Below are 12,507 nucleotides of genomic sequence, written 5' to 3' on the forward strand. Positions count from 1 at the left end.
ACGAAAATATACCCTTCTTATTGTGAGAATGAACCATGAACCAAGGGATTATGGTCGTAGCTAGTGAGGGCATGAGTCATCAGTAGTAATAAATAGTATTTACTTGAGAAAATTTTTCTTACCTTGTCTAATTCAACAGCTTTCTTTATCCTCGCATAACTCTTCTTCCTTGCAGCTCCCAGCCACTGTTCCACGGCAGGTTTAAACAGCATGTGAAAGTTGACGGTTTCCATCTCGCTCTGGTCCCTGTATTCATCATACGGCAATTCAACAGGAGCAGTTTTAAATACCATGGAGCCAACACTGAACCGGGGAGGGGGTGATCCATTTGATTGGCCAAAGTTGACAAGTTCGCTATGGAGATGAAAATGAATGCAAAGCAAAAGCTGATGAGGATGATGACAGATGACAATGAGCCAAAGACATTAGACCTAAACAGAACAGACTCGGCCATGAGCCAAAGACATTAGACCTAAAGAGGACAGACTCCTCAAACTTTTGCAAAAATACACAAGAATATAAAAACAAGCAGAACACACCAGGAATACCAAGCAGGACTGAAAGAACCCAATAAAATGGCAGAGCAGCGGGAGCAATCACAAACTGATGTGGGGCTGATCTTCGGAGCCCCAGGCCGGCTCCTGCTTAGCATTCCAGATCGTGTAACTAGCTATAGACAGGAGGGCCATTTTACTGAGTTCCTTCATGAATTCCTTGGACAGTTTGAATCTGCCTACAAAATAAAATATCTCGACAATGCGTCCAACATTTTCCTGGGTAATGAGCCCATGTGATCCAACTTCTAAACACATCAAATCACAAGTAAACCCATTATTTGAAATGTCGGACACAATGTCAAGGTACTTTGTTTGTTTTCACTCATGGGCTTTAGATATGTAAGTTTCAAATGGCACAGCAGTTAACTCAACAAGATGGATGGAATTTTCAAGCTTATTTTGGATGACAATTATAGCAATATCAAAAACGTCATACTAACGTTACCACAGCGTTATTGACATCAGCAACATTGCAGTAACGCTGTAATAATGTTATCACATTAAAATTATGTTATAGAAACTTTCATATGCAACCAAAATAGCATGTTAAACCAGCAAGCTCATGAATGCTACAAGATATGTCAAGTTGTACCTTCATCCAAATCTTTTTGCTGCTGTCTGTCTGGTACACTGTATGTCACAGCAATGATTACAACAATTCAGTTATCTTGGGTGCATGTTGTGTTTTCCACTAAGTCCAGCACAGAGATTTGATGCAAAACAACCATCATTCTCAATGACACATTGCAAATTTGTTGGAAAAAATGTTGTCATTTACTTTGAGCATGTGTGAATGTAGCAAGTGCAAGAGTGCTGTGGTTGCATATGACCAATGGTGCATGTTGTGTCTTCACAAAGTCTATTGAATTCATTTAGTATTGTCAATGTACCCACAAGGGTGTAAATATTATTATGATAGCCAATTACTGACCCATCACCATCACCGCTATGTACCACCACCACCATATGCCAATGCAAGATGGACAAGATGCCTAAACACAAAGGGCCAATTCCATTTAAAATCCACACGCCCGCTGTGGAAGATTTCAGTACCATCTCTATTTCAACTGCACCTTTATGTTCAATCCAGTTTTATGTTAAACTCCTGTTGAAAATGATCAAATCTGGTTAGAAATTTGCACAATTTGGCCTAAAAGTTGACAATTTTGTTCGGAATTCTAAAATCATCCACACTTTTCATGGATGTAAATGGTTGGATCCGGAATATTTTAACTGTTGAATTTGGTTGGAATTCCAAAATCTTCCTCAAGAGGGAGTGTGGTTTTCAAATGGAAGAGCCAAATAAACTGACTTAGTGGCTGAAGCAACTGCATAAATTTTGCTGATTTGATACAAAAAATACTTTCCCTTTGATAAAAAAAAATCAACAACTTTGCAGATAAAAAAATACATTCGTGAAAAGCATTCATAGGAAGTGATGTGTGCAACGAAAATAAACTTGATGCAAAAGAATCATCATTCTCAATGATACATTGCAAATTGGTTGGCCCGAAAATGTCATTTTTTTGTAAAAGACTTTGAGCATGTGTGAATGTAGCAAGTGCAGTGGATGCATATGACCAACCCATAATGACAAATGGGCTATTCCAGTTGAAATCCATACACGCCCTATGGAACATATGACCTTAATCTCCTACACAGGGGGTGTAGATTTCAAATCGAGTCATCTATTCAGGTAAACCCATTTGAAATTCACACTCCCTGTGTGGAAGAATAAGGTCATGTCTTCCACTGGGGGGTGTATGGATTTCAACTACAACAGCCCATTCCAGATGTGTGATGTAAGTTGAGTGAAAGATCAAAGCAAGGTCTGTATACTTGAATAATGTAAATAATAACCACTGCATAATCTACTTTTCGCCGTAGAAGTGGCATCATAATCGGATTAACTACCATAGCAATAGAGGAACACAATTTTTTTGAATAGATCATCCTGCACTACAAGCAGAGTGCACTCTAATAACAGGTGTGAGTGATCAGCATAATATGCATATTCTATAGACATGATAGAATTACGATACAGGGTTTTATCCCTGTTCTTTGAAATCTATGGTTCAATGCATAGGTACCGAGTAAACGTTGTAGTGCAGGGCAATATAGTCAAAATTGTATTCCTCTATTGGTATGGTAGTTAATATATCCCAGTAAAAATTTTCTTCAGCAATCAATAGAAGTCCCTTATATGCAAATCATATTTCACAGTGTACTCACTCTTGCTTAATATATTTAGAATTAACAACAAATGAATCAAAGCAAGTTTGAGTGAAATAGCATGGCACCGATCTCTAGTTATGCCATCAAGCAAGTGAAGCCGACTGCAATTCCCATGACGTGTATCAACTGTTACACATTAATTTCTCATTTACTGAACCCTACAAAATCCCCCACCCCGCACTCCCACTGACTGGTACACCCCCCTCCTTCAGCAGAGCAGGAGCAGGCTACAGACAGGGCAGGAATCTCTAACCATGCCACCTGAAGTGGATTAGCACTAAAACATTGGTACCGACTCTTCCTTGCTATAGGCCTATGCCTACATATTTTCAAGGACAGCTGTCATTTGTTTCTGATTACCCAGTTTATAATAATATTCCAGGTCGTTACCCAGGTGTTGGGGACATCACTTATGCTAGTTGCACTTTGCATCATGCGTGTCACTGGCAATCGTTTATGTGATTTTATGTGAGCATAAGGATGCTTAATGCTTTAGCTGTATTACACTGCGTACACATCTAGAGTACATGACTTGGTTTTCCAAACATTTCTGATGTTAATGTGAAAGGCCTATTAACATTGATGACTATCAACACCATCAAACAAGCGTGGAAGACTGCAATTCCCATGTATCCACCGTAACATGGCAATCCCTCCTTAATGCTAACACATTGGTACTCACTCTTGCTATCTCCCATACCCCCTCCCTTCAGCAGGTCAAGAGCATGCAACACATGTCGCACCTCCAATCAATCCATCTGAAGTATATTAATGCTAACACATTGATACTCACTCTTGCTTGATATGTTTAGCATTGGCAACAAAATCCCTCATAGCTAGGTAGAGTTGAAATAGGACCGTACTGATCTCCAGTTGAGATTCCTCGTCTAACGCCTTGGCACACTTTTTACAGTTATTCACACAAACTTTGATGTCGTACATCAGCTGTGAAGAGAAGAGCAGAATGGTTGCCATGTAAATAAATAGAACTGAACCATCTGCAAATGTTTAAAGGATGACTCCGGTAATCACAACATTATGCATTATATGTCAGATAATTAATTATCAAGCACAAATTACTTTTTATTGGTTTTATTTTAAACAAACTCATATTGACCATAAAAACGAATTAAAACAGCCGTCTCTCAACACGCGATATTCAAAATTCTTGGGCGCCAAAATTGTCAAGTGCAATGACGTCCCAGTAATACAATGAAGGCTGACGACAATTGAGCACAAATAACCATTACGTCATTGCACTTAGACAATTTCTGCGCGGGAATTTTGAATATTGCGTGTTGAGAGCCGACTGTTTTTATGGTTAATATGAGTTTGTTTTAAATAAAACCATGTGATTCGTGCTTGATAATTATTTTTCTAACATATAAGGCACAATGCTGTGCTTGCCAGAGAGTCCCTTTAAAGGTGAACCTCATTGAAAATAAAGTTATATATCAATGGAAAGCTTATGATATCAGGATATTAAAAATAATTTTTTCCGATTTTTTTGATGGCCAATAAAACTGAAAAAATAAAAAAAATGAATGAATTTTTGGTCTTTTTTAAGGCGCCCAAAAAGCACCCAAATCAATCGTCTTTGACCTTGAGAATGCTCGTGACGTAAGCTCAGGGTTCGCAGTCACGTGATCCTACTCGAAACATGTAAACAAGACTTGCTTCCTGTACTTTGCAAGCTGCCCGGCAAGTCTGATTTTCACAATAAAGCTTGAAATGAGAAGAATCTTCAAGTTGCTGATTCCTTCTATATATTAAGAAATAATAGAATTATTGTCAACACGAAAATGTTCCGTAAATTTTTGACAAAATCAGTCATAACTGGCTGGGTATAACTGGGTAATTGAGTTTGAATTTCGCTGGGATCAATTCCATGCGCAAATGATTCTGCTACCGTATGCCGTTCATGTCATGGACTGAATAAACATGATCGAATAACAAATTAAATAACTTGTTTGTGACATTCCCTATTCTTGATTCATTTTAAAATATCTGATTTTTAAGAATATCGTCTTGTAGTAATTAAAAATTAATAAAAAAACCCCCGATTTCATCAAATCCAGCCCATAAAGGTTTTCATATTTAGCGCATTGCGGTAATACATTCCCCCGGTACATTCTTTCCACACAATCGCGATTGAAAGAAACAGATACTTTATTATAAAATAAATACAATTTAGGCTTAGTAGACCGTTATTTGATGGAATTCTGAAATCTGAATAAAATTAAAATATTGTCACTTGTGTCACGATTCTTTTAATGATACTGCAATCAGTGTACTGAAAAAGTGAAACATTCATGTTTTATGGATTACCGAACACGATCGTAAATTGCTGCTTTTATGCTGAAGAAATTACAGGCAGCCGCGCCGATCAAGGTGGGCAAACACAGCGACTCGCTTCGTCTCTCCAGAAGCACAAGTTTGCGCCCTGTTTCAGCAGATTTGATCAATCATTCCCTTATATTTCAGTGGAACATTTACAGGAATAAATTTTGCTGATGAAGTAGCAATATTAGTTGGAAATATCAGAATGTGAATATCAAATCGGTCATTTTGTCTGCAAGTACAGTACGTACAGTCGCGGATACGGAACACTCGGCGCCTGACACTCAGTCACAGTCAGTCACTGTACTGAGTTCACCCCGCCCGTATGTATCTACGAGTTACGCCTATCATACATGACCGGTTGTAAAGTTAAGAAATAATTAAAAATCCCATTACATGTACCTTATTCTATTCCTTCATTTTCTCATTGTGATAAGTTCATCTCAACTTGGTGTGACGATCTGAACTGGTAGCACTAGCAGTTATTTTTGCAATCTGTTTTCATTCCGGTTCTTGGCTTAATCTTTTCTCTTCGTGCTTTACTGTAATATTCCCTGCATATCGTGGATGGCTTGGCCTATCCCAAATCACCCGCCAGCACTTTTCCCATTTTTAATCCACACACTTTATTCAGGAACTTCATTCTTGATTTGATCATGATGTTTCCTTCATGTTATTCTTATTTTATTGAAGATATTTTTCATGTAAAGTAAGTTGACAATGACTGCTGAGTTCGTGCATTGGCCTGATGCATGCCAGTAATGCATGGACATTGTGTTTACAATCAAACCGGAAGTAACTGTGTGTCCCGTGCTGGCGTCATCATCGAAAGCGCCCAATTTGAACGATTTCGTTTTTGTATTTTAGGGGGTGCCAATATCCAATCTTTGCATGGAGATTATGTCTATCCTGGTGCGTTAGGCAAATAAAAATATTCTTTTCTGCTTCCTGGCATCATAAGCTTTCCATTGATATATAACTTTATTTTCAATGAGGTTCACCTTTAAACATTTGCAGATGGTTCAGTTCTATTTATTTAATACCATTGAACAGAGGAGTACAGCATGATTATGTTCAGACAATACAAAAAATATCCCTTGTTTGCCTCAAATATACATGTCTACTAAATTAACGATAAATCCAGAAATCCCACTTAATTCTGATAACATCCCATAATACTCACAGCCCTGGCAAGTTCCTGGTATGCTATAGTGAAATAGCTCATGTTGAATACATTCTGATACACTTGGTCCACAGACTTCTTGAGTCTTGCAAGATGTACACTGATTGCATTAGTGAAATCCACCATGGCAGATACCACGGCAACCTCGTTCCAGACAGCCTGTAGGCATTCGGCATGCTTCCTGTTGTACCAATCATGAAGATCTTGCTATATAAGGTTAGAAAAGAGGAAAATTAGTACAAAATACACAAAACTTGAGCATTTGTGGACCAAAAAGTCAGGCACAAAGCTGGTAATTTTGAAAATGGACTTCATCACCATATCCTAAGCTATTTTTAGCTGGTTTTGACTGTTTTTTTTTGCACCATGCTTTTGCCTATACAGTACAGTCCAACCTATTTTGTCTGGATATGATAGGTATGATTATATTTTTGATATATGAGGGCAGGCTTCAGTATAGAAATTGTGTCCCAAAATACTGCCAGTTAAACTGTGTAATCCAACAGGAAAATGGAGATAATTTGGATTTCGACCCCTATAACCCAAAGCTATGTGGCATTTTACTACAAACCATGTCTAATAATCTGATTATATCACACAGTGATATATTGCTGTATTTCATGAAACATGAGCGCATTTGTGTATATATAATGTCCCATAAAGTTGTGAAAATTTAGCCATAAAATGTACACATGTTAAGACACAGGAAGCCATGCTGGGACAATTCAGGTGAGCACATTTTTGCTCATAACATTGCCAATTGTTGGGCTACAGACATGATCAACCCCTCGTGTTTTACGTTAAATGATTCTCTTTTCAATGAAAACAATTTCATGAACATGCCTAGCTATAATGAGATCAAGCATCCACTGGATGAGTGACAAATATAGATCAGGGGAGTAATTCATTGAATGTCCTAAAGTGGTGAATTGGGACACCAAGAAATTATTTCATACAACAAAGACATCCTTCCAATGCTTCAGAGTACGACAATGAGGTATAATGTCTTTGAAAAACCTGTTTTCCTTTTCAAATCACTTAGACAGATAACAGAGTTTGTTTGTACTGAATGGTTTGTAGCAGACTTGTAGTTCCCATACCCGTACTCGTACCAGTACAGGTACTGGAGTCCCAATTTCCGTACCCGTACTCACGGACTGGGACATGTACCCGTACTCATGGCCTGGGACCCGTACCCGTACCAGGTACTCATGGTGGGTCCCAATACTACAAGACTTTGTAGTGCATACCTGTATTAGACTGGTGATGACTGTCTTCAAGTCTGGTTGTAATATCTTGAAGTTCTTGGCAAACTGTAATTCAGACACCTGCTGTAAACACCTGCAAAGTGCAACAAAAATACACATTTACAATAATTGTCAATTATATTTAAGACTGACATTCATTATGCTAGATTTATGCTCTATTTCAACATTGATGTGTGCTTATCTATGTTTTTAACTTATGCTTTTTAATTTGTTCATTCTAGCTGGTCTAGTTTTAATCCTTATTGTTCTCTTGACTCTACAAGATGTTGGTCGGCTGCAATGCTGACTTTACCTGCCATGCAGCTGGCATGCTGTCCCATGTGTTGCTGGGTGCAATGTGGGACAGTTCCCAACCTGGGTAGCTGGATGGATGAAGGGCCCCTCTTCCATCTACAGCTCCGAGATGGTATTCTGCTCCTTGGACCACATTTAGCTTGCAGATATTGCCGCACTGCAGCCGACCAGCACATAGAGTGGAATTATTTTATGTTATGCAATTATTGTTTTGTACATTATTTCTAATGTTTTTTGATGTATTGTCTTTGACCCCTGGAACAACCTGGAAATTAGTATTGATCCCTGTGCTATGTACCCCAGGCAAAACAAGATTTAATAAATAATAAATAAATACTTCAAGAAGATTATTATTCAACCATACTAACAACTTAAAGCTGAATTGCTGTGCAGCTCACAGATATCAAAATACAACAAACAACATGATATAACGGATAAAGAACATGTATAAAAGAACACAAATTCGACCAAACAGGAAAAACTCTCTCCCTGCAACCAAATCCCAAGCTGGAAAAGTCCTCTTTTAAAAGAGAGGACATAAGGACCCGGTGAAAAGTTTGAAAAGAGGGGGTTTGCACCTTGGACAAAAATATTCACATGACCAATGAGTTGGCAAGATCCAGACAAACAAAGCTTGCTAAGTTGGTCATAACAAACTAATATACAGACACACATAAAATCTTACTTCAGTAGGTTTTCTAATCTGATGAGAGCAGGTTTGTTGGTTGCAGGAAACACTTCTTGTTGTTTCTTGATCAAATCCAGACCATACGTCACAAACCTCTGAAACGCTTTCTTTAAATTGGATTCCTGAAAAGAAAATATGTAAAAAGATTTTAAAACAGATTGGCAAGGCCATATTAATTAAATTCTTTGTCTCAAAAGCACATCAGAGGTTCAGAACTCAGGTAATATATCTTCAGTGAATAGATTCATCAAGTTTGTACTTCAAATTAAATAACAGTTTTTGCTTGACAAAACCAGCAAGTTTTTACTTGCTAATATTTTGTCAATCTCATCGCAGAACTTCATCAGATCTGAGCATCTGATCCACTTTCCTGGGAATCTGACTTCAAGCTGTGTGCAGTTTCTTTTAGTTCGTCTCTTTTATTCTGGAAAAGAGACTACACATAACCTATAACTACACATGCTAAGCAGTGCATGGGGGCGAGAAGAAATTCTACAATTATATTCTGTAACTAAGGACGTCCACGGTTGGGGGTGTGTCGTCCTCATTAAGTGATACGTGTATCCATTAAGTGATACGTGTATCCATTAAGTGATACGTGTATCCATTAAGTGATACGTGTATCCATACATAGATCCTTGTATGCAGGTACTTACAAACGCACATCACTCATCAATCACTAACCACATACCGCTTTATCAGATAACTGGACAATATGAGGATGATCCCTAGATGCGTCCGTCACTTACTTATATCAAGAATACCTCACAAGACGTGTCTGTCACTTACTTATTATATCAAGAATACCTCAATCTATGAATGTACACACTCACCCCACCCCCCCATCATATCATAACTGATCATACCTCTTCTTCAGGTAACTGGACAATATGAGGATGATCCCAAGATGCATCTGTCACTTTCTGTGTCAAATCCGAAAATATTCGAAACTCCATCGTCCTTAAAGCACATGGCTGACTGAGGCCATTCCACTGACTGAGGGCAGGATACAATTGACAGTATCTAGATCAAGGGTCTCCCAACACAAGACTACCCAGGAATAAGGTGATGGATGCGATTTTGATTAGGGTCGTGAGTGGTCCACCTTTCAAGAAAGGAGGTTGGAATCCAAAACAGGTGGATTGGGAACCTTTGATCTAGATTGAGTCAATTACCTTGTATATGGTGTAAAGTATCCTCATACCAAAATACCAGCAACCGTGCAATGAAGGGATTTTGCTATTTGATACCAATTCGCTGTTGTAGTGCACGTTAGAATATGTCCGTTGCTAGGTCAACTGGATCACGCTTTCTTTGTTACGAACCACTGATCGAAATGATCACAACACAAAGCCTAAGGCATATCAAAATTCGGAACAGGTGTATGAGCCCAGGCTTGGAGCAATAACCAATGGTTCATAACGTGCACTACGACAGCAAATATACCAGCAACCATGCAATAAGGGCGCACACACTGTTTGATACTACACTACCATCAGCAACCATGAATTAAAGGATTATGCTGTTCAATCTCAATACCAACACCCCAGACATTTTACTTTTTGTGTCCACACACAAACTAATATACCTACCTGACTAATAGGTTTGAGGGAATAACACTCACTACAACAATGCCACCAGCCATGCAATGAAGGGATTATGCTGTCCAATCCAAACTTCTTGTTTCCCTCTACACATATGTGATGCGATCAAGCAAAATCAGTCGGAACTCGGAAATACTGATTTTGAGATATAACCACACAAAGGAAATATTTCCTTTTGTTTCCTCTTGTTTTGGAAACTCTTTAATTGCTCATATCTTCGGAACTGGTTGTTCAATTTCAATGGGGTTTTCTGTAAAATGCAGCTTTGTAAATGCTTTTTACTTTCCTATAAGAAACTGAAAATTTAATATTTCCGAGTTCCGACTGATTTTGCTTGATCGCATCACATATAAGCATACCTACCTCTGTGAAGACTACAGGACTGGGAGACAATAATACTCTTATACAGAAATGCCACAAGCTACACAATGAACCAACTACTATGCTATCCTATCCAATACTTACACACATAAACCCAACATAGAGCTTACACAAAGACATTCCATCCAAACTACCCTCCTATCCACCAACACACCCCCACACAGCATTAGGTTATAATTATTCCAGTTGGAATCTATACAGCCAGTATGTAAGACATGGCTTTAACCTCTCACACAGGGAGTGCAATGTGAACTTCAAAAAGTGCATTCAGGTAACCCCATTTGAAATGCACACTCAAGGCATGGAAGATTAAGGTCATGTCTTCCATAGGGGGTGTATGGATTTCAACTGTAATAGCTTATTACAGTCCAAGCAACTTTCAGAGATCTGTCAAATTGTCAGAATCAGGGAAATATTGACAAAATATGAAGAAAACTGAGATTGTATCCTCCATTGGATTTGCATGGAACTTCCTCATGCCTGGGCATACAGAATAAATAGTAAGCCTCACTTGACATGACAATGTAGTGTCTGGCTTATTTACTGCAGGGGTTAATTACTTCATCAGTAAATATTCTTAACATACACAAAAATTACATGTGAGGGGATTATTTTTGTACTATTGACAGATCTCTGAATGTCCCTTTAACATTAACATGGGTCTGACAACTTTTTTTTTTGTGGCTCACATGTATAAGCAATACCTACCTTTATCTATTTGACTGTGCAAATGGGAATTTCCCTGCAATCAAATTGCAATGAGCTGTGCAATGAACAAATTATGATGCAATCCAAATGCTTCAGCACATACCTTCAGACACAAAGTGAACACACCCCACACTCCAACCAACACTATTTGTGAGTTTACCCTGCTGCTGACAAACACATCCCTACACTATTTCTACTTCTTTCACCGAACCTCATACCTGTCAAACAATGATGCTCTACGCATTCATGTCACAAGTAAATGTCACAACTAAATTAAGGAACTTATTTTTTGTTTGCTTCAAAAAAGCATCCCACTAATATCAGATGTATTTTCTAATGGGCAAGTCCAGTTGAAATCTATACGCTCCTATAGAGATATGACCTTAATCTCAGACACGAGGTGTGTCAATTTCAAATGGAGTCACCCATCCATGAAAATCCTCAATATATTCTGTGCTGAAAACCGCAGTATTTATTCAGTAAGCTAGGGGGTCAAATTGGTGCACAATGAATCAAGCGGAATCACATACCCTTTTGAGTGAAAATACAACGTATTTAGCCAAAATTAACATGAGTCATCACAGAGAATTATATTCTAAAGTTATTGAACTAACACATCCACTATTTGGCACTTCACAATGTGACAGTAAAAGAAAGAAAAATGCAGATGTTTGTCGTCTGCTGCACATTTGATTTGGTCTTCATGTGGTCTTTGCAATATAAATATCAATCTCTTGCACAAGCCATACCCAATGCTTGACCGTGTCTTTCACACAGATTTGTGATCAGACGTAATAGTTGCGTTTGTGTTTATGACCCGGAATTGTAAACGGGTCATCCATAACAAATTTCGGAAAACTTCGATTTGAAAAGGTCTATACAGAAAAGATTACCGACTCAAAACTGCACCATACATATAATTAAAGACCGAGATAAAAAGAATTTATCGCGTCTGATGTCACTGTCAATTACGATCCTTGATTGGTTTACACAGGTTAATCAGCGCGAAAGGAAGACCGATCTATCTGGTGCTGATCGGAGAAAAGGAATAGCAGCAAATGGCGAAAAAGTCCGTACTTTTACAAGGCAAAAAGCAGCTTTTCTAGGCATTGTGGACATGGTGCCTTCACCAAAGAAAGTTTCCTACTATAAAGACCTAACTTTTGAGATGGTTTGTATGTCGAAAGGTGCAAAATTAACAATAAGGCGCCCGGTTATAAATCCGCGTTCAGCAAGTCATCATCACAAC

The 12,507-nt window shown here is 38.3% G+C and overlaps 1 protein-coding gene across 3 annotated transcripts in view; it reads right to left on the bottom strand.

Annotated features, from left to right (window-relative positions):
- Positions 1–12,507, bottom strand: part of LOC140143620 (protein unc-13 homolog D-like) — an 88,729-nt gene that overhangs the window by 16,189 nt on the left and 60,033 nt on the right. For 2 of the 3 annotated variants that reach the window (XM_072165438.1, XM_072165436.1), the window contains exons 13-18: positions 9,432–9,561; positions 8,563–8,687; positions 7,566–7,656; positions 6,316–6,522; positions 3,586–3,737; positions 123–354 (exon numbers count right to left, since the gene is read on the bottom strand). In XM_072165438.1, the coding sequence (XP_072021539.1) occupies positions 123–354; positions 3,586–3,737; positions 6,316–6,522; positions 7,566–7,656; positions 8,563–8,687; positions 9,432–9,561 (937 nt within the window). The remainder of the gene's footprint in view (positions 1–122; positions 355–3,585; positions 3,738–6,315; positions 6,523–7,565; positions 7,657–8,562; positions 8,688–9,431; positions 9,562–12,507) is intronic. The other variant, XM_072165437.1, reaches the window with a different exon arrangement.

Source organism: Amphiura filiformis, unplaced genomic scaffold (assembly GCF_039555335.1).
Source record: "Amphiura filiformis unplaced genomic scaffold, Afil_fr2py scaffold_24, whole genome shotgun sequence".
In the NCBI taxonomy this organism is placed as follows: Eukaryota; Metazoa; Echinodermata; class Ophiuroidea; order Amphilepidida; family Amphiuridae; genus Amphiura; species Amphiura filiformis.